At 41.3% G+C, this 22,774-nt stretch overlaps 1 protein-coding gene across 1 annotated transcript in view; it reads left to right on the forward strand.

The window, feature by feature from the left end:
• DNAH11 (dynein, axonemal, heavy chain 11) overlaps positions 1-22,774 on the forward strand; it is a 256,915-nt gene that overhangs the window by 111,468 nt on the left and 122,673 nt on the right. Inside the window, 7 exon segments of the mRNA XM_004676758.2 lie at positions 283-419; positions 2,123-2,140; positions 2,142-2,271; positions 2,980-3,128; positions 11,633-11,783; positions 15,348-15,479; positions 19,955-20,132. Of these exon segments, the coding sequence (XP_004676815.1) occupies positions 283-419; positions 2,123-2,140; positions 2,142-2,271; positions 2,980-3,128; positions 11,633-11,783; positions 15,348-15,479; positions 19,955-20,132 (895 nt within the window).

Genomic DNA, 22,774 nt, shown 5'->3' on the forward strand with positions numbered 1-22,774 from the left:
GGACTGTAATAATATGAACAGCACTTATATATAGTACTTCCCTTTGTGTATGTGATGACAGATCTCAAATGCTTAATTAAGTTCAAGGAATAAGCTGAATTGATCCTAAAGGATTATATTACAATTTTCAAGATGCACGCACAATTTTTCCCCCATTCCCAATTTTAATGTACACAGAATGCCTAGGAACAATAATAAGGAAACTCCTTTGGAAATCTTTTTGCATTCCTCTTGGCTTACATTGATATTAATTTTCTCAGCTATTTTCCTTTCTCTCTTCAGATTTTGAGAACACTGAACCAAACATATGTTAACATGAGACAGAAACCCATTTGGAATGACTTAAACCCTAAAGCTGTGACAACAGATGAACTCTTTGGTTTCATACATCACGCTACCCGAGAATGGAAAGATGGCAAGTAGTAGTTTCCCTTTTGCAATGCTAAACATGTCTTTTTTTTCTCCCCAGAAAGCCTTTCTCAGCTCAAGTCAATTTTAGTCACAGGTGTAGATTTACTGTTTATGTGTTAGTGTTATTGGAACTATAACGGATCACAACGGCATTTATAACCTATAAATTAAAACTCAATTTGAATAAGGTGTTGATTTGCATTCAGCAGATTCATGCTCAGAGCCGTGTATTTTATCCCACATCAATTATGTCAGGATTCTCAGTAAACCAGAAGAGAAGTCAACCTATAAACACCTCAGGAAACATTTATAAAGGGCCTGATATGAGACATTTTCAAACAGGCACTGTCCTAGGAGACTGGGACAAAAGTCAGTGGGAGATGGCACGTGCCTTGAGTGTATTTACTGACAAATGTCTCTCTCGGTTAAAACCTCTTACTTCCATTTCAGAAATATCCCTAACCTTGGTGTCATCTTTGAGTCCTTGCTCACTGTCACTCCCTACATGCACCTCACAGGACGCTATATCCTTTCCCCTTAAAATACATGTTGTATTCCAGAACTTCTCACCTTATCCACAGTTGCCACATTAGCCCAGGCCACTGTCACATTTTGGATGCTCTACATTGATTCTTTACACTGGAGATGGCTGTTTCATAATGTTATTTCCCTGCTTGAATTTCCTACCCTTAGAATCTAACCTCCTCCCAAGGTCTAGAAGGCTCCTCTGAGTTGAGGTCCTCCTTCCCCATCGCTCCCCTTACTTCCTGTGCTCTGCTTGGGCCATATAATCCATTCACTCTTGCCCCTTTACTTTTCCTGGAATATGCCAAGCATTTTCCCAGTCAGGGCCTATGCACTTGATGTTCTATCACCCACCCGCAGCCCCACAGTTAGCATGCAGTCTGCTCCATTATCTGATTAGGGTGTGTAGTCAAACATCACATGAGAGACTGCGCTGCTGCTCTTGTGTGTACAGCTATGCTACGTCATTCCTCATCCTTTTGTGGCAAATATGCTATTTCTTAACATTATTTCACTAAATTTGCTTAGTTTGACTTTTTTTTTAAAGGACTCTGGCAGTCCTTAAGTATTCATTGATGCTGAAAATCTGGAAATTGCTCAGATCAGTGACCATTAGAAAAGACACCGGCTTTTTATGACTCATGGTAGCAGGTCCTACTCCTGTTGATTATTTTTGCATGGAGTACTTCACAGAAGAAATAAAGCTTCCACATATATGTGTCAAACAGTTTTTCTCAATGTGTACTTGAATTTGAAAAGCAAGGAATCATTCAATAGTCCATGTAACACACACAATGCTTAGGCATATAGTACTAGCAAAAATAGACTATGGATTTAAAATGTTTTTACCTATACATCTTGTTAACATAAGGCCAGTGACTGTTTCTCAAATTAATGGATAGCACTTGGAATACTTGAACTTATGGTCCTTCATTATTATTATTATAGAAAGAAGGAAATAAGTGAAATAAACTAAAATAGATCCTGAATGCATATCCATGGAAAAGGATAATGTCTTTATTTTGTGTAAGTTTTGAGTTTTATATAAATTACCTTTTAGAAATGTCACAGCTATTCCTCATGCAGACGCTTAGACATAGAAGTTAAGGAACCTTCTCACAGTTACTGTGTGTTTCTACCAGAGAGAGACAGCAAATTTATAAATAGCACAACTCTTATACTTTAGGATTGTGTACTCAACTTACAGGTCTCTTCTCATCCATTCTGCGAGAACAAGCAAATCTTATGCATGGTGGACCCAAGTGGATAGTCCTGGATGGAGATATTGATCCCATGTGGATTGAATCACTAAATACTGTCATGGATGATAACAAGGTAACACCTTAAGGCTAAGCCTTTTAAAAAAAAATGGTTTATTTACATATGCATATAAGAGCTGGGATGCAGGTGAGAAGTAGGGGGACCATGAGAGCATTCAACAGAGACAGAGTAGGGAGCAGATCAGGCAAACCTGCTGAAATACACCGCTGAAGGGAGCAGCAGTCAAGCAAAAATTCTCCTGCAACATATGGGTCAGCTTCCTGGTCAGGGCTCGAACTCAGGATGCCACAATGACTGACAATAGCTTGGTAGTACTGAGACTTTAATCCCTACAAGGCTCCATTTACTGCTTTTTGAACTAAGACATTGTTCATCATAAAATATAGGTCTGAAATCTTTATATTTGTGTGAGTTTCTATATGAAAATGATACTTGTGGTATTTCAGAGTCAGACAAGTTTGTGTTTTGTGGCATGCAGACCTTTGCATGTAATCAGCTTTCAGAACAAGTATTTAATTTCTGGCTTAGCAACAATGTCCAGTTACTTAAAGGTTGACACAGGAATTCCTGTTTGCAAGTTTGTTCTTCAGGGGTCCATGAAGCCCCTCCTGGCTGAATTGAGAGCTTTATTTCATGTGTACCTTCAGCCCGGACTGTGAGTGCAGAGCCTATGGTACTTCCCATGGAGAGTACCTTGTGGCGTATGGTAAGTGGGCAGCTCCCCTCTGCTCCTGAATGACCAGGCCTCTGTGCTCCAACTAGGTGCTCACCTTGGCCAGCAATGAGCGTGTAGCCCTCACTCCCTCCATGAGGCTGCTCTTTGAGATTCATCACTTAAGCACAGCGACCCCAGCTACTGTTTCCAGAGCTGGTATTCTGTATGTGAACCCACAAGACCTGGGCTGGAATCCGTGAGTCTGTCTTTTTTTATTATTATTGTTAATAGTCACAATGTAAAATTTACTATTTTTGGCCTTTTTATTACACAGTTCAATGGCACTTGTACATTCATATCGTGCAGCCATTATGATCATTCACATCCAAAGGTTTTTGCATCTTCCTAAACTAAACCTCATACCCGGTAAATAGTAAGACCCTAATCTTCCCTGCCCACAGTCCCTGGTGACCATCTTTCTTCTTTCCACCTCAGTGCAATTGGAATTCTTTTGGCATCTCAGAACTGGAATCATACAATGATTGTCCTTTTATGACAGCCTTGTTTCACCAAGAACAATGTCTTCAAGGTTCAGTGTTCTAGTATGTGCTAGAATTCCCTTTTAAGACTCAGTGATATTTCATCACATGCACATACCACACTTTGCATTGCTGTTCATTGTTGGTGGACACTTTGTCTGCTTCCATCCTTTGGCTGTTGTAAATAATGTTTCTGTGAACACGAATATATAACTATTCGTGTTGGAGCCCCAACTTTAAATACTTCCGGGTATATTCCTCTAAGTAGAATTGTTGGATACTATGGTAATTCTACTTTTATTTTAAGGAATCAGTATACTGTTTTTATTCCCACCAGCAGTACACAAGTTTCTCCATACCCTCACCAACATTTGTTCTTTTCTATGTTTTTTAAATTTTTTTAAGAATTGTCATTTATATTTTTAATAAGTTTTTATTTATTCATAAAAGAGCTGGGGTGTAGGCTAGAGGTCGGGGGTGGGGGGCAGGTGAGAGGACTCACCAGACACAGAGTGAGAAGCAGAACAGGCAGATGTCATGAAACACATTGCTGAGGGGAGCAGCGGGGGAGACATATGTCCTATGTGGATTAGCTCCCTGGCGGGGGATCGAACTGGTGCTGCAATGGCTGCTGATAGCTTCCCATTGCTGAGATTTAACCCTCTGCACCACCAGGGAGGCCTTCCATGTTTTTAATATAGCCATCCTAACGTGTGAAATGGCACCTCAGTGTGGTTTTCACTTTTACTCTTCCCTAATAATTAATCATGAGGGTGAGAATCTTTATTAACTTGTGAGTCATTTACAATTCTCTGTAACTCTAGGGTGACATTTTTACTTTATATTACAAATGCTTCGCTCATCCTCCACCCAACTTCCCATGCCAATATCCTATCACCTCCCTCCTATACCCCTCTTACTCTCCCTGTCCCCTCCAGTAAACAGTAGTTTTCACAAAAGTGTGAATTGTTTTCACTTTGTTTTGCTGTATATAGATTTTTGTTATTTTTATGTTCCACAGATAAGTGAAACCATCCAATATCTGTCTTTCACTTTCTGACTTATTTCACTTACCATAATCACTTCAAGATGATTTTGTTCCAAAAGGTGCTATTTTGTCTTTTGAAATAGCTGAGTAACATCCCATTGACTATATATTCCACAATTTCTTTTTCCGGGTGGCCATTGATGGCTACTTATGTTGGTTCTATGACTTGGCCATTATGGAAAAGGCTGCTCTGAACACAAATGTGCATAAATCTCTTCACTTATTGGCCTTTATTATATTTTCTTTGTAGAAATGTCTATTTCAGCTCTTTGCATATTTTTTATTCTAGTAGTTTGGGGGCTTGGGGTTGTGAATATTCCCTTCTTTTTTTTTTTTAAAGATTTATTTATTCATACAGAACTGGGGTACAGGCCAGAGGCTGAGGGGCGGTGAGAGGCTTCACCAGAGACAGAGCAGGGAGCAGAACAGTCAGATCGACGAAGTACACTGCTGAGGGGAGCAGCGGGCGGGTCAGGAGAGGTCTGCCACGCCATGTGGTCACCTCCGGGGCAGGCGGGGATCGAACTCATGCAGAAGTGGCTTTTAGCTTCTCAGTGCAGCGCTTTAACCCGCTGCGCCACCAGGGAGGGCCGAATATTCCCTTCTTTAAGGGAATATTTCTAGGTTTTAAAAATTAACAACATCTATATGATTATTAGAAGAACATATTGATAAATTAATTAAATTAGGGCAATTTACAGTTAGCACTTGTGTGGGTTTGTCATTTTTTTCTTTTTGGATGGTTTACCTTTCTTTATCCCATTTCATACAACTATTTTGTAGAATAAAAAAGCATCTATTGCAAAGGTATGCCAACCCAGTCTTGTCATTTTTACTTGGATACTCCTCTATTCACACTTTGTGTGTAGCATTTTTTGAATAAGTGAAAAATAGTAACAGTATGTGGATGTACAGGTATGTGTTTTAGTGAGCTGAATTTGTGTGTCTCTGTGTGTGTATATACAGGCATGCATGAACAGTGGTAATGCCTTGATTTAGGGCAAGATTTTGTGCCCACCTCAAATGCATGCACTTCAACCATTCATCCCGGCAGTCCCCTCTCACCTCGGCCTACATTCCATCTGTGAGCTGCAGGCAGATTCAGGGCTGCAGTGACTGTGTGTTTGTGTCCAGTATGCTGCAGCTATCCGATGCCTGCAGTGTCCCCTCCACACTGTCTGCCCGCGACTGTCCTGCAGGCTCCATGGCAGTGGGCTCCTTGCCCTCCGGCTGCTGGGTGATTTGGCCAATGAGGAGCCCTGGCAGGAAATGAGAGGGAGAGCAGCGAGTGAGGTCAGGCTATTTATTTTCCTGGCTGCCTCCCTGCCGGGTCACCTCAGGATGGCTCTGTGGCGTCAGGTCCTAGCTCCTCTTCAATCTCTCAGGAAGATTGTTCCCCTCCCTGTTCTGTAGTCCTTGACAGGACAAGGTGCAATGACATGCCTCAGTCTGGCCCCTGGCTCCGCACGCTCCCTTGCAGTTTCCCTGCCCCCAGTAGCCTGTTGCTGACCCTTCCTATTATCCTAATTCCAGTATGGCATCTGTTCCCTGCCAGACAACCTGACTAATTTCCTTCTCTGTGCTGCTTTTTATTGTGTCATATTTGCTCAAGAAATATCACAGCCCTTAGCTGTTAGAAGAGGGCCATGCCCAGACTTTCATGCAGAACAAAGCTTTATTGAATTTTGCTGAGTGTCACAGTGACTTTAAGGTCTAAAGTAGAGCATTCTTCTTGGGCTCATCACTCCTATACACTCCTGTACTGAGAGCAGAACGTTACCAAACCCATTTCTTTCAAGGAACCACTTACCCACTACTGAGTGTGGTCTCAGAGTTCCCAAGGCCCACTGAATTTAATTCAGTAACTGCTGACTTGTGTGGAGATTTTTTAAGAACAAAAGCTGGCGAAAGCTATTTTTAGCATTTTTATCTATTTAAAGAAAGACTTTGTCCCATAAGTCAAAGGTTGCAGTTTGGCTAAGGGCACACCCAATTTGTATTCCCAAGAAAGGTAAACAACTCTTAACTTTGCCAGTCAGTTTGATTTTGATAAAGGTCTGTGTAGTAGCCGAGACCAATGGGCAGGTTAGAAGTTTCAATTATGTGACCAGAGTCCTTCCAGGTCATGTTCCAAAATAATAGGAATCCTATCTTAAAAAATTTTGTTTTCATCTCCTACTGCTAGAAACTTATTATAAGCTACAAAAGCATGACTATTTCAGGTTGGGGAGTAATTTTTTTTCTCTTAACATTGGGCACTTCCTTGGATATCATTCTGCTAACAATGTAATAGCTTCACAGGCATTGATACATTTAATTCTCAATTGCCTTCTAAACTTGATCTAGCTATTAACTCAAGTTTTCAAATCAGTATCTTGGCATTTCCAATTTCTCCAACTTTTATATTTCAAAGTATTCAAATTGCAGATGAGTTGGAGACACTACCCTGCCATATACTCTTCTTCTACCCTAATTGTTACCATTTTACTCTGTTTTTCACTCTATCTGTAATGTATTTTCAACCATAGAAATGTTTTCTCCTTTTGTTATTTTACTGAATTATCTGAAAATATGTGGAAGACATTATGACACTTCATTCCTGTGTACTTCGGCATTTATCCCCTAAGAACTAGGATCTTCTTCTACATGAACACAATCTAGCAACACATTTAAGAAGTTTATCCTTGACACAAAATTTCATTTTTTCAGTAACCCCAGTAATTTTCTTTGTAGCCTTTTCAAAATCTAGCATCAAAGCAAGATCTCGCATTGCATGCACTTTTCTCTATTTTTTACTGCGATTTAAGAACATCCCTCCAGTTTTTTCTTTCATGACATTGACAGTTTTGAGGAGAACAAAGCCAGATGTCTCAAAGAGTCACCCACCAGTGGTTCCAAAGTGCTGGTTTCTCACTTGAATCATTCTATCTTCAATTTTAAGTGACAGATTTCTATAAACAACTCTTTCTCTTCTTCCCCCAGCTTCTCCCCTTCCTCCCTCTCTTCCCTTCTCCCCTCCCTCCTTCCCCTTTCTTTTTGCAGAATACCATTTTCTGTTTATGCTTTTGCACTTCGTTCAGTGAGCATGTTCACAACCAGCTTACTGTTTTTGATGCTCTAATGGTCGCAGCTCTCTCCCAGTAGCAGCCAGCCCTCTGTGTTCTCTTTAACCTGTCCTCCCATGTCCTGGCTCACCTTGCTTGCCGGCTCGTATTTGCTATGCTAAATGTCTTGTTCCTGGCCTGCTGAGGAGTCCCTTGCCTGATTCAGGCAATGGCCTGTTTCAGCAATTTCTTCAAGGTGCCTGAAGAGACTAGATTTTATAAAAGGTGTAAGTGGTATTTAGAATTCAAGGTAGGGGCTCGAGGTGTGCTTCCTACTACTGCTGTGTCATTGCTCTTAGGCCCTTTCACTGAGTAGAGTTAGGAAATACATTTCCTTTATATTACAGGAGCTGCAGGAGCTGGTAAGGTGACATGGATAGAAGAGATTATAAAATACCATGGTCACAGTATCTCTGTGGTATCCCATTTAAGGACTAAGGAGAGTGCCATTATCACTTTAGCTTCTCAGAATACTTTTGTTAAAATTCACTGAGCTATTTTTTTTAAAAAAAGATTTGTGCATACAGAACTGGGGTACAGGCCATAGCTCAGGGGTGGCGAGAGGCTTCACCAGAGACAGAGTGGGGCACAGAGCAGGCAAATCGACGATGTACACTGCTGAGGGGAGCAGCGGGCGGGTCAGGAGAGGTCTGCCACACCATGTGGTCACCTCCGGGGCAGGCAGGAATCTAACTCATGCGGAAGTGGCTTTAGCTTCTTAGTGCTGTGCTTTAGCCCGCTGTACCACCAGGGAGGGCCTCACTGAGCTATTTTTAATAATAATTTTATGTCTACACTTTGCAGATATGGTGTCTATCAGGACAGACAATATCCTTAAAATCACATCAGCATGTACCTAGCTGCAGAAACCAAATTCCATTTTAATTCTGAGTTTACTGGAAGAATCCTGGACAGTTCATGTATGTCTGGTAAAATCTTGGGAAATGAAAAAGCATGGGAATTAGACAATTTCTGAAAGCTAGGATCAGTGAGAATGTTTTCCATGAGACAGCAATGAGCACGCATAGAAATTGGGAAAACATATAGGCATGGGTTTCTTAAATTCATTCATAATAATTTAAATTACAATTATTCAGCTGTAACACTGAAAGAGGGTTCTACCAAGTGATGTGGCATCAATACTCAGTGCATAACATATGACAGGAAAGGATGGGAGCAGCTGTGGAATTTGGTCTGATTCCATAGGAGATTACTGCTGAAGATTACGTTTTAGAAGCCACAAGGTAACATCACAGATTTTCCTCTGTTGCTTGTTTAAAGTGCTTGGGTTTATGTCTCTAATTCTCTCACCTTCATTGGGTGACTTACTGACTTCTACCCCTGACATCCCATTCATTCACCACTGAGTATTGCCTGTATTTATAAACATACAGGTTCAGAAATTGTAGGCAAACATTGCTGATCACAGTGTTCTAACTTTTTCCATTTTTCCAGGCTGCAGAGAACAGTAGAGAAGCTGAAGCTTGTTGTGAGGGGCAAGTCATTAGTAGCTCTGATGAAATTCTGCTGTCCTTTATGACAGGATTATAATCCCAGAGGGTCAAACAATGGGCACCCGTTTTCAGAAGGCTGAAAACTGGCTGCCGGGTTTCCAAACCATAGGGTTTTTGACTTCACATGATGCTCTTACAGCTCCTCTGAAAGAGAGAAGAGCAACATAGCTTGCTATGTGAAAAATATTTGCAAATGCAGTTGAGCCAAAGAGTCTTTGTGTGTGACCCAGATATAGGCAATTAATTAGTTGATGCACTAAAGAATAGAGATGTTGCTATTTCCTGAGGCAGGGATGCAATGTAATTGATCTCTTATGTGAGCAAGGAAAAAATAAAGCATTCTATGTAGTGTGTCATTTTCAGTTGCATGTAATGTGACAGGAGTATGTTTCACTTGGTCATGAAGAAATCTGTATACCATCCTTTAAAAGTAAAGAATTTTTTTAGTGAAGTAAGGTAGAGACTGACCGACAAATGCAGATTTATAGCTGTAGCTTTTGCCAGATTCTGATTTCCAGATTTGCTATCTTTCAATGTCTATTTTTGTTCTGAACTATACATGAAAATGCAAACTTTCTGTATTTTCAAATAAAATGCTTTTCAAAATAAAGTGCATCCCATGTGGCATGGTTCACTTCCCAGAGAGATCATTCAGGGGCTCGTTTTGGACAAAATTAGCTCTTACTGTCTACTAGTTTGCTTGAACTCACCTCCTTGCTGGAGCAGCTCCTTCAAGGAGCTGATTTGTACAAGAGCATCCTGTGTGGTATGTTCCTCTGTGAGACTTTAGCTGCTGCTGGTCTAGCTCAAGGACATAGGGTTTTACCTCTCTGTCAGTTGCCAAGTCCACATCCCTTTCGGGGCTACATGATGGCTGCTGCTCCCGGTTGTCCCGGCTGGTTCTCTGAGCCCACAGAGTACTGAGGAAACTGTCAGGAGTTTGAGAAGGGTTTGTTCCACCACCTGGATGCCAGCTCCTGAGTGCTACTGCATGCTGCTGCCTTTAGAAGCTGCACAGAGAGGCAGGGCCAGAACTAAACCTTGCTCTCCCAGTTTCACTAACTGTGCTATTGAATCTGTTGAATCACATTTATCAGAAGTTTGGTATGTGTCAGATAATTAATCTAAGCACTTAACTGAGAACTCATTTAACCCGAACTACTGTGGGAGGCCCATATTATTGTTTATCACCACTGGCAAATGAGAAACTTGAGAGACAGAAAGATTAAGCAACTTGTAACAGTTATAAAATGATGGGACTTGTATGCAGACCCAAGCAATCTGATTTTGGAGCATCATCACCATCAGCCACACACACGTGCACACACGCCGCATGCACAAACCCACTGCACACACACACTACACACACTCCACACGTACACATACTCTGCACACTAGGATTCCACTTCTGACAGCCGATTCACAATAAAATTGGTAGCTGAGGGCTAAGTGCGGCCTCGTACCTTCATGACCCCAGAAAATAACCCTTTGCGTCCCTTTGTTCCATGGTGCTCGCATCACCAGCACTCATGATGCTCTCAGGTTAGAACCCTGCTGTTGGACTTCCACTGGAAAATGCTGCTTTTGGACTTGAAAAATGTTTTTAGCAGTTGACATTTTATAAATCTAGCCATAGTATAAAGGTACTTGAAAATTTAATGAAACCCTGTTGTGACACCTTGTGAAAATCAAAGGGAGTGTTTTGTTAGATAATCATCTTGCCTTTATTTCTTCTGATATTCAGAATGTGATATCTGATTGGTGTAAAGCAAGGTCTGCCTCTAATTGGTCTGCAATCACATTGCTTCTCTGCTGGCAGCTAAATGTATATGTCATCATACTTCTTACTTGATGGAATTTTTCATTTAACATCATATGACTTCTTCCCAGTGACTACTGTGTATACCACTAAGTCAGGCTTAATTTTATTTATCAGTTACATTTTACTAATATGTTAGATATTGCTCTATGTACTCTATCAAAACTGATAACAAACTTCCAATTAGTGCAATGTACCCAAGCATGAGATGCCATTCTAACCACTTATTAGAAAAGTATTATCATCTATCATGTTAAAATCATGTTCAACTCAGTGGAAAAGAAGAAACTTTGGAAAAGAAATAGCCCCTATGTAAGTTTCATCTTATTATTAGTAACTGATTTCTCATTTCTAATAATTGATGCCAAGAATAATCATAAGCAGTTTTCATAAATAAAATTTACCCTATGAAAATAGTTTCAGTCGCTGAGGAAATGGCAAACTGTACTCCCCTATAAATGCTCAGTAATGGCCTACTTATACTCCATTATGTTTGGCTTCGAAGTGCTATTAGGAGTTTCTTTTACATTCTTTTCATTAAATTACAAATGGCCATTAAAACAAGTTTTTAAAGGGTCACTTAAAAATATTTGCCATTTGAGAAATAGAATGAACTCACTAAACATGTCCCTGAAGTATTGCACCAAGCTGTGTCGAAGGGGGGAGCTTTTGAATTCATAAAATTCTGCTTTTCAAGCCTAGTGTTCAATAAAAGCTTCCCTGTGTTCTTTTACAGGTATGTGGCCAGTTGGATAGACAGAAGGCGGCATCAGTCAGAGAAGGCCAATTTAACTATTCTTTTTGATAAATATGTTCCAACATGCTTGGATAAGCTGAGAACAAGCTTTAAAACCATCACTTCAATCCCAGAGAACAGCCTGGTGCAGGTTTGTCTTCAGTTAGACCATTTGATATTCTGGGTCTGATGTGGTGCTGTGGCTTGGTCAAGACAATAGAAAGTATTTGATTGTTTAAGAAAAGGAAAGATTTCTGGAGTTGTTAGATTGCTTCAACTCTCCTCTGTAGTCCCCATGTCCTCCAGTGCTGTTTACAAGCCTCCATCACAAACCTGTCCCATTCAATTATCATTTAGAATTGTGGCCTGCTTCTTTCACAGGATTGTGAACTGGAAGGCCTCAAGCCATGTTCTATGCTCCCCGGAGATTTACATAGTTCCCTGCACACAGTGGGGCGGGCCGAGAATGTGTTCACTGAGTCATTGTGCTCCTCTCAAGTGTGTTTGAATAGAAGAAATAAGCTGTAACTGCCTTATTTCTCCCTCTCCTCTGTAACTGGCCCAGAGAAGGTCCTTGGTGTGTTTCATGAATAAAATAAAGTCACACAATTAAAGGTATTAGCCACTGGATAAAAGCAAGCTTCTGAACCCTGTCCTATAGTTGCTACCACCCACAGATTTTCTCCCACTCCCCAAAAATGCTTTTAAAGGCAGGTCAGTCTAGATGGGGAATCCATCGTCCTGGGGACACCTTTTTTTCTGATCTTCATAGTGAGGCCACTGGGAAGTATGAGGGGTATATATGATATGTTGTCATGGAAACAAATGAAAATAATATACAGCATACAGAAATGAAGGTTATGATTTAATCTCAGCATGAGAAAAAACTATCTCTACCCTTTCTAAGTATAAAACTCCACAAAGGGTTTACAATTAGAACCTTGTATTTTTTCCTATAGGAGCAAAATCAGTTTCTAATTACTTTGTTACCATTAAGTTACTATGTTACCAAATTTGTTTGACGCTAAATTAGACATAGTCACAAGCATAAAAAGAAGAGAAAGTTCAGGTTTTTGGATAATTCACACACCAATTAAGTAAACGATAGTCTTCAACAGTAATTATCTGAGGTATAATTTATTTCTGAAAGCAGGTCTGAATTTTTTCATAATGAATTAATTATGTGGTTAGCCTAATTAGACTTCCTCTGGTGTAATACTTGCAAAAAAGCATGATGGTATTCTTTTTCGAGTTCACTTGTGTGTTTGTGTGATTCTCTGTGGTGTGAACTTTTCATTCAAGAGTCATGTGAAGTAGGTCAGAAGGAATTAATATGACTTTTGCTCTCATTTCTTCTGTTTCTAGGATTCAGAATAGCATTTTAGCCTTAGCTTCACTTTAGTTTTTATAGTTTCTTTTCTGTGTTTACTTATAAGGACCAAATTTGAGACCAAAAAAAAATGGATATACAAGAGAATAGCTTGAAACGGCTGCTTTAGCTTGCCCTTTGCTATGGTTGGTGTTGCTTCCTACTTTAAGTAGATGTGCCTACAGAGGGTATCCCCAACCCCACAATGAGGAAGTGTGTTACACGTGTTCCAGACCTACACAGTAGGCACAGGGGAGGCACTCGGTACATCTTGTTGACTGACTGGACAGGTGAAATCTCACAGCCCTGTGTCCTTTAATGAGAGCACCTTCTGAGAAGTGCATCGCTAAGTCATTTCGTCATGCAGAAGCCAGAGTACAATCACACAAACGTAAAGGGGAGAGTCACTGCACATGTCAGCTCTGAGAGTATTGGTCACTGTATGCTGTCTGTCCTGGATGTCACCTGTCACTGCCCGAACACCCTTATGTGGCACATGACCTGTGCTGCCTTAGTCTACCATTTTCCAGACCAACTGCTTTTGAGCCACTACTCATGTGGGTGTCTGTGGGGGCTGCACAGACTTGAGGTTCCTGGGATCCTGAGATAGATGGGGTCCTGAACTTTGGAGGAAATGAATCTAGAAGATAGGAAGGGAGTTGACCTGGGTGTATCAGGATTTGGGTAGAAGGGGAGAGGCTGAGGGTAGGACCAGGAATCTTTTATAAACTCTTATACTTACAGACTGCCCTGGCTGGGCTGCCTGAAGCCATCAGGTTTTCAGGAGCAGATAGCATGGGAAGCCTGCGATGTGACACCCACAGAAAGGACCAGCAGTACCAGGCCATCCCCTGGTGCACTGGCCCTGGAGAGTTTGGAAATGAAACTTTGACCCTTTTTGAAGTGTGCAGGCCACTTTGAGAGTCTCAAAACCCTTCTCTACCTTCCCCCAGCTCTGAAATTAAATAAAACGGCACTTTACAAAATGATATACACTGTTTTCTAGTACATGAAGCATCTTTGCTTTAAGTTTGGTAAAGTGTATTAATTCTTTCAGAAAAATGCCCCCACATATGCTTAATTTTCTATTTCTTCAAAATATTTTCCAAGTATTGGGAGAGCAGGAATGTCATGTACGTCACCAGTGTTCAGGTGACTGCCTGATGCCACATTGATACCTACCTAATAGTCATTTTGCAGTTCCTTTTACCAACATGGCTTCTTGGAAAGGGCAAAGCCTCAGAGTTTTACATGATTTTTTTGTGATAACATCAGTGATTTTTATTCTATTAGAATATTGTATTAAGTGGGCAAACATAGCACAATATAAAATAATAGAAATCAAGAGAAATCAAATAAGCACTCGACTGTTTTAATTAAACACTTCTTTCCAGGACCCATTTTCCATATCTCTGTGAATTTTCCCTACCTTTCCCGGCAGAGGGGGGAAAAGGAGTACTCAATCCTTCCTCCCTTTGTTGCGTATAAATGATAGCGCTGAAATGTATTGCTGTCATTAATAACTTGGAGAAGGGTATCATATAGTATTGGGGGCTTGTGGCAGTGCGTTGATGGTGATTGTGTGCTTTAGAGAACTCATCTGACCTTATCTCACACTGGAAAGCCCTCAGAAGCAGCCCTGACCCCTCAGAGCTGAACTGAGCTGGAGTGTGCTTTGAGCCGACAAAAGCATAGTCCCATTTCACCTGATTGTGTGAAAAACATGTTCCTGAATTTCTCCAAAGGTTAGTTTAGGATGGCATCCAAAAAAATGCCACAGGCTAAGGCTTCCAACCTGATTCTCTAAATTTATGACAACAGACAGGAGTAGTGGGAGCCGAAACACTAAAGGAAAGTGAGTTATATTAATACCCAATGAGAGGCAAATAGATAAATAAATGCCAAGATTCAGTGGAATCTTGTGCACTCATTCCTCATGATTTATAAGAGTGTGAAACACTCATGGGGACAGAGGTCTTGAGTTTGTTTTTAAATAGCTGTAGAATACTATGTATAATAACATTGCCCTTTAAAGAGTTGGGGATAATTCAGAGACATTACTCGGAGGTGGGAGGAAGAAAATGGTGTAAAGCGGGTGGGAAGAACGCAAGGGACTGTGGTGACAGTGCATGGGTGAACTGGCAGTGGAGCTCTTTGGGGACCAAACATGAGTGGACAAAATGTATGAAAATGAAAAATGATGTAAAAAATACATACAATTGAAAAAAATAAAAGTTGGGGGAAATTATATGCTCTCTTAAATTTGGGGGCAGGGGGAATCTAGTGCATGTAGTCTCTTGTTTAAAAAATGTTGCCCTCAATGAGTGGCTATTTCTTGTCCTTTAGACTATTTGTGCTCTTTTGGAATGTTTATTGACGCCTGAAAATGTACCTTCTGACAGCCCAAAAGAAGTTTATGAAGTGTATTTTGTCTTTGCTTGCATCTGGGCATTTGGTGGCACTCTGCTGCAAGATCAGGTAGGTTTGGCCACAGTTTACACAGTCAGTTTTTCTTGGGTGGGAAATACCATGGAGTCCATTGGTTTTGTGCATGATCACAAGCTATCCTGCCTGCCGTATACTCTCCTAAGCCTGTGCATTTCTCGGCCAGCTCCTCCAGGTGATAGAGCTAACGTGGACTGCCAGTATCAGATCACAGCCTTCTACCTGCTCTCAAGAGAGGCTCTGTGTCCTCCCCCTTAGCAGGGCAGATAGTGAGCTGTTCCCCAGGGAGAGCCCACTCTCTAAGTGCTTACCCCCCACCTTTTCTCCACTTTATTCTCCTCCATGATACTTTCATTCCTCCCAGTGGCCCTGGGAGCATTACTCCTATTTGATGTCCCATGGTTTTCCACTTCCTTCAGTGTAATCTGCTCCCTCTTCTCCATCTCTGCAGCTTTCACTCAGGAGTCTCCTCTTTAGGTTGGTCTGGGCTATCCTAATGTCTTTGCTTAGTCTGCTGTAACAAAATACTATGCTGGGTGCCTTGAAGAGCAGAAATTTATTTACTCTCAGTTCTGGAGGCCAGAAGTCCATGATCAAACTGCTAGCTAGCAGGGTCAAGTTTGGCCCTCTTCCGGGCTTGCAGAAGGCTGCCTTTTCACTGTGACTCAGGTTGCAGAGAGACATGAAAGCCTCTGATGTCCTCTGGGGCTCTCATCCCACCAAGAAACAATTACCTCCCAGGTCTGTATTTCCAAAAACCTTCACAGTGGGGATTATGCATTAGCATATGAAATGGGGGTGTATCCAATTCAATCCACAGCATTCAACCTTCCCATTGGCTTCTCATCTCTAGTCTCTTACCACCAGTCAGTCTCACACAGGATCCCCAGAGTAATTAATTAAACACCTTCACCCAGCCCCCTATTCCTTTCCACTGGTCCTTACTTTAGCTTAAAATGAAGTTATGTCTGTACAACATTCCCCTCTTAGCCCGGTTGTGGCTTCTGTGACCTATGAGTAAGCTCTTGAAAAAAGGACTTGACAAGTATGCATGCGTGCACACACACACACACACACACACACACACTGCTTAGACTTGCCATAGTGTGAAGTGGAGTTTAACTAGAAATTTGTGCAAATTTCTAAATCTTATATCCATCATACATCGCTGTATATAGCTTTTCCACTGTTATCTTTATAGTAATCCTTCAAGGTGTCCTCTCTGGGCACAGTCGTCAAGCCCAGAGAGGTAATCTAACATGCCTCAAATTGCACCAGCAGGAACTGACAAGGGTTCTCGCCAATGCTGATTGTCTCCACACCTCCTACAGTATTTCCCAACCTTGTGTGACCATAGTGTTTACACAGAAACCCCTGAATCTTTGCATTAAAATTGGGTGGCATACATCTCCTGCGCTTCCCTGAGTGTTTGAAGATATAAACAGGGTTTACACAGGAAGACATCACAGCCAGGAGTGACCCACATTTCCTTGGTTTACTGGCTCTAGGTCCTAAAATACATGTTTGTGCTAACCTGTGGGCAATTCCACTTCTGTTTCTAGGTTACCACAAATCATACCTATAAATAAATCTGGTGTTCACATGGCATCCTAGATTTTATTTCAACCCTCTCAGAAGCCAATTTTTCTTCTGTAATATCCAAGTGCTTTCTAAAGAATGCTATTTGAGTAAGAATCAAGTATCAGTGTAGGGTGTCTTCATGTGGGTTTCCTTGAAGGCACAATTTACAACATGTGCATTTCTCACTCACTGAGGCCGCATGCAGAATCTTCCCAGTCCCATGTTTCTTGTGTTTTTTTTTCCCCTTCTTTCCACACCCCCGCCCCTTCCACAGAGTTTTTCTTTTCCAGGATTGTAAAACCAGTTCTGGTTGTATGAGGGAGATGGACAGCTGGGATCCTTCTGTTCCCAGTCCTTACTCTCAGCTCCCTATCAGCTGATCCTCTTGCTTTCTTCACAATTTGCAAACATGGAACTCTCCCACTCCATTGTTCAAGCCAGAAGCTGGGACCTTTTTCTCCGAGGTGTTCTCTACCTAAATAACAGTCAATGTCATTGCCATCAAGTATTCAAAAGATCTCTGGGACACATTCATGAGAGTGCTATGATGTGAATGAATGTAGAGTGTGCATATGAGTGAAGCAGACAGCACAAGAAGTGGATAGCTTGTGCATCCAGCAAGTTGGGGTATCTGCAGTCTGCCGGGAAATGTGTGTAGGGCTTCCCCAGGTGATCTCATGAATCTTCAACAAAAAAATAAAACATGCTTGGATAGGTACAATATTCTTTTCCTTTTATAAATAAGGAACTTAAGCTGAGATAAGTGGACAAGCTTGAGGAAAAACAGCTAGCAGATACCTGAGCACTCTCAGTTGGAGCCTGAGCTCTCAGTCCAGATGGTTGCTCACAACTTCCAACACAGGCCTCTTGTCTGCTCTGACCAAACCAAACCTGTTAAAAATGTCAGTATCACTCTTCACCTAGCGTCTAAAGTCACCTCTTCCCTGGTCTTTCTGCTTCTTCACTTGCTCCATAATCCATATTTCAGTCAGTAGCCAGAGTGGCTTTTTCCAAAATTGTCATTTGAAATATCTAGTAAACTTCAGAGTTTAAGACACTTTAATGCATTTCTATTGCCTGAAGATTTCTAGTACTATTTCCGAGACCTCTGGCTCTGCCTCTCCTTCCCTGCTTCTTCCTGCCACTCCCTCTCCCCCTCTGCCCTCCTCCCTCATTTCCATCAGGAAACTACATCAGCTGCTTTCTTGAGCTTAAGTTCTTTCACACCACAAGGATCCTTGCCCATACTGGCCTCTTCTGTGCCCCCGACCCCCAGTATGTGCCAGTTTTCAAAGATGGCATCCTTGTGTATGAGGTTAAAATAATCCATTCCTGTCATTCTCATAACAAGCTTTGCTTTTGAGGCACCTGTTTATCTGCATTTATTGGCTTCACTTGTGCTTCCACTGTTCTTCCCTTGGTGTCTACCTCTGTCTTCCCCATAAACTCTGTGAGGGCAGAAACTCTGGGTGTCCTCTCCCATTATAGCACAAAAGGGTTTTAATTGAATGAAATAATCAAAGATTTGTTACCACAACCTTTGCTGATGTAGTGCTCAGGTAAACAAATGTTGATGTTTGGTAGAAGTGACAGATATTCTGCCTACAGAGAATAACTCCAGGTAAGAAATACTTTTGAACTAACTTAAGACTAGCTTTATAGAATAATAAAGCACCTTTTCCGCCAATCTGAAAATAACCTAAATGGTCCTAAAATCAAGAGTGTGTGAGTGGCATTGTGTAGAGGGAAGAGGTCAGGTAGGACTACAGGTGGGAACAAGCCCTCTCTGTTGGTCTGATTGCTCCTCCCCCCTGGATTACTGCTCCTCCAGCCGGCCGAAACCACTTTCCTTGCGTATGTGTTGCGCTCGTACACAATGTGGGTCACAGACCAAGGATGTGGGGCCTGACAGTACATGTTGTTTTAAGAATTTCTTTGGAGAAAAATGGGAATCAACATCCCAGGTAAGTATGAGCTTGCAGAAAGCATGATGCAGTGTACACACACAATTTTTGGAGTTTACCAAACTCATGAGCCATCCATATAGGGAATATAAGGGTTGTTACTTTCTGTATACAGTTATTATTTCCTCTCATCTGTTTTCTATTTTCCTGTCTAGCAACAAGAGACTGGGACCTACAAGTACCTATCACTTATACCTGTAACCTGTAAAACACGCACTTGGTGCCATGTCGAGCCTGTTCTTGTCCCTGGCATCGAGCTTCCCAGTTACACTGCTCCATAGGCCCTGGTAGAAAACCACCTTACAGCAAGTCTTCATGCCTTTCCCCTCATGGCAGGGTGTCCCAGATACAGAATTTCAAGGTCAACAGTATTTCAATAACAATTTGGAGGAAGTTGAGTTATCCAACTGTTTGCTTTTCAAAGGGCATTTGTAAAACAAGTGATGATAATCATCACGGTTCTGTAAAGGAGAGGGTATTATAACATCAGAGCATCCACAAGTGCAGTCAGCTCAAAATAAAGGATTGTGTTTAAGTCAAACGTTAGATTTTTTTTAAAAGGCACAGAATTGTTCTTATTTTTCTCCTTTTACTGTGAATTTATACAGGGGTAGAGATCAGCACCAGTATTTGTATCGAACATGCTAATTTGCATGATAGCTCATTGTTAAATTGAATAACCCAAGGGTAATTTAAAATTCATCTAGCTGTACCTTACTTTTTAGGTTACTAATTATTCCAGAAAATTTGTACCTGATTGGTATATTGCAGTTACAGCTTTCTACCTCTCTGATAGCCGTGTTTGTTAACTTCTACTTACTTTTCCTGAGTTTGTTACCAAATCCCCTTTGTAATCATGACTGTGTACACTGACAGCTCTGTGTGATGAGCAGGATTAGAAGGGGCTTTTTGTGTTTCCAAAATTACTTTTAAGTCTGCAATAAGGTTTGCTCTTGTTCTTAGCTTTCTGGTTGTCAAGCTGAATTCAGCCGGTGGTGGCATAAGGAGATGAAAGCAGTGAAGTTTCCATCCCAGGGAACAATCTTTGATTATTATCTGGACCACAAAACTAAGAAATTCTTGCCTTGGACTGATAAAATCCCAAAATTTACAATGGATCCAGATGTACCCCTGCAGGTAGGTGGTCGAGAAGAGTAATTTTCAAGTCGCCATATGCTGGTTTGAGGTCCCTTCCCTTCTCTTTTTTTATTTTGCAAATTATTTTATTCCTGATGGATAAGTAATTGTGTTGATACACTAAGCATGGAAAACATTTCCTGGGAGAGAAGAATTTCCATTATAGGAATGATTAATAAGATGTCTATTGTACTGTTACATAAAAAAAAAAGGTCTGCAAACCTTTTTTTTTTTAACTTTTTTTCTGTGCTAACAGCTTTCTTTATATTTTCTGAGAAACTTTGTGAGTTTTGTGGAAATTCAAAGCATGTTCCTATTCACTGATTTTTATTTGACCTCATTGTAAATTTCTTACCACTTTCACATACACTTTTGCCTTTACCCCACAAAGAATAATATGAATATATTCAATCTCTTCATGTTTCAGATTGACATAACACTGACAAAATCTAAATGAGTCTCTCTCTCTTTTTTTTTTTTTTAGTTTCTCTTCATGAGTTTTCCTTCTACATTTCTCTGTCAAATTATTCTTTGATCACCTATTCTGTCTCAATCTGTCCTCCTTTTCCTTATATTTCTCCCTCGAAATCATAATTCTAATTCCTTTTCAAACTGCTTATTTCAAGCAGTGCTCTGTGAATAGGACATAAGTGTTTTCTAGCTCATTAATTGAGAGACAGCTAGTGTCAAATGAGGGAAAACCAATGTATATTCATGTCCTGGAGCTGGTGTCACACATTAGGTGACTTACGAAACAGAACAGTATCAACTTATGCTTCTGGAAGCCAGAAGATCAAAATCAAGGTGTCCGCAGGCTTGATTTCCTTCTGAGGACTTTAAGAGTGAATCAGTTTCATGTCCCTCTCTTAACATCTGGTGGTTTGGGGGCCCTCTCCGTGTTCATTTGTGGCACCATTAATTCCAGTCTTACATGGCACTTTCCCCTAAAATCTCCTTTGGTATAAAGAGACCAGTCATTTTATAACAGGGACCAGCTCTACTTGCATCACTGCTTTTCCATATCACAGTGCCATGGGCAGGGCTGCTTAAACATCAGAATTGTCTTTCCTATAGTGGTGGAGACTGGAAGTCCTGCACCAATATCGTTGCAGGGCTGGTGTCCCCTAAGGCCTTTCTCCTTGTTGCAGATCTGCTCTCAAGGTCCCCTGCTTGGTCTTTCCTCTGTGCACATGCATCTTGGCCACACCATGCCCAAATAGCCTCCTTTTATAAAGATATTTATCGGTCAGCTTGGGTTAGGACCTACTCTATCGGTATCATTTTATCTTTATCATCCCTTTAAAGACTTAACTTCCAACTCACATTCTGAGGCACTAAGGCTAGGGCTTCAACATGAATTTGGGAAGAGTAAAATTCAACCCATAACACCTATCAAAGAGCAAGTTTTCAGTAAGCCCAGTATCCTTAAATCAAAAAGTACAAGAACAAATGTTTCTAATGGAATGATCATCCTGAATTATCTATAAAATGCTCATTTGTGTTCTTTGTATGCCAGCCAAGCAGGGAATATTTTATCCATTGCAGAATTTTCCTATGAACAACATGAGCCTCACAGAAGTTAACCCTCCTACTAACCTGGCCACAAAGAAATGCACAGAAATGTTGGCTCTAAGTCTTTGTAGCATCAATTCCTGAGTGTTCACATCTCCTATCCCTGGTTCTGATCTTATATTTTCATCTGTATTCTCCAAGTCTCATTTTTATTTATCTTTATCCTTCATTTACTTCAACTGTTGTGAGCCACCTCAAATTCTTTGTGCCAAGAATATAGCAGGTAAATAATAACCAACAAGCACAGAATTTACATAACAAAACAATATCTTTGAGCTGTGAGTGTCCCACAAGAATCAAAGCCACTGTTTGGCCTAAACTGCTCTCTGGCCATGCTGAGCTCTAGTGTGGACTGTGCCCTCATCATTCACTGGTAACCTCACCAGGCAGGGCTTTGCTACCATTTTCCTTTGTGCAACCTGGTTTTGCAAATGTTTGGTCAGTCCTCAAGAGGGGTGGACAGTTTCTTACATGTCCACCTAACCTACGGGTGGACAGCGAGGGAGTCTACCCTCATAGGGCAACTTGAATGCTGGCACTTAATTGGGAAGAGAGAAATCAGTTGCTTATGCTGTGACACTTTGAGGGAAGTGTACAACTGCACTCCGTACACTGGTGTCTGAATGCTATCAATTCAAAAATAAAAAATAGGGCCCTCCTTGGTGGCGCAACAGGTTAGGATGCAGCACTGCAAGCTGGCCGCAACTGCTTCAGTGCGAGTTTGATCCCCAGTCCCGGAGGTGACCCACAGGGCACAGCAGACCTCTCTTGTCACCCGCTGCTCCCCTCAGCAGTGTGCTCTGTCAATCTGCTTGCACTGCTTCCTACTCTATCTGGTGAATCTTCTCACCACCCTGCACCTCTGGCCTGTACCCCAATTCTGTATGTGTAAATAAAATTAAAAAATAAAAGTAGGGCCCTCCCTGGTGGCACAGCGGTTAAAGCACAGCACTGAGAAGCTAAAGCCACTTCCGCAGGAGCATGAGTTCGATCCCCCCCTGTCCCAGAGGTGACCACATGGCGCGGCAGACCTCTCCTGACCCGCCCGCTGCTCCCCTCAGCAGTGTACTTCGT

This window comes from Condylura cristata, unplaced genomic scaffold (assembly GCF_000260355.1).
Source record: "Condylura cristata isolate star-nosed mole 26May11 unplaced genomic scaffold, ConCri1.0 scaffold00005, whole genome shotgun sequence".
Lineage (NCBI taxonomy): Eukaryota > Metazoa > Chordata > Mammalia > Eulipotyphla > Talpidae > Condylura > Condylura cristata.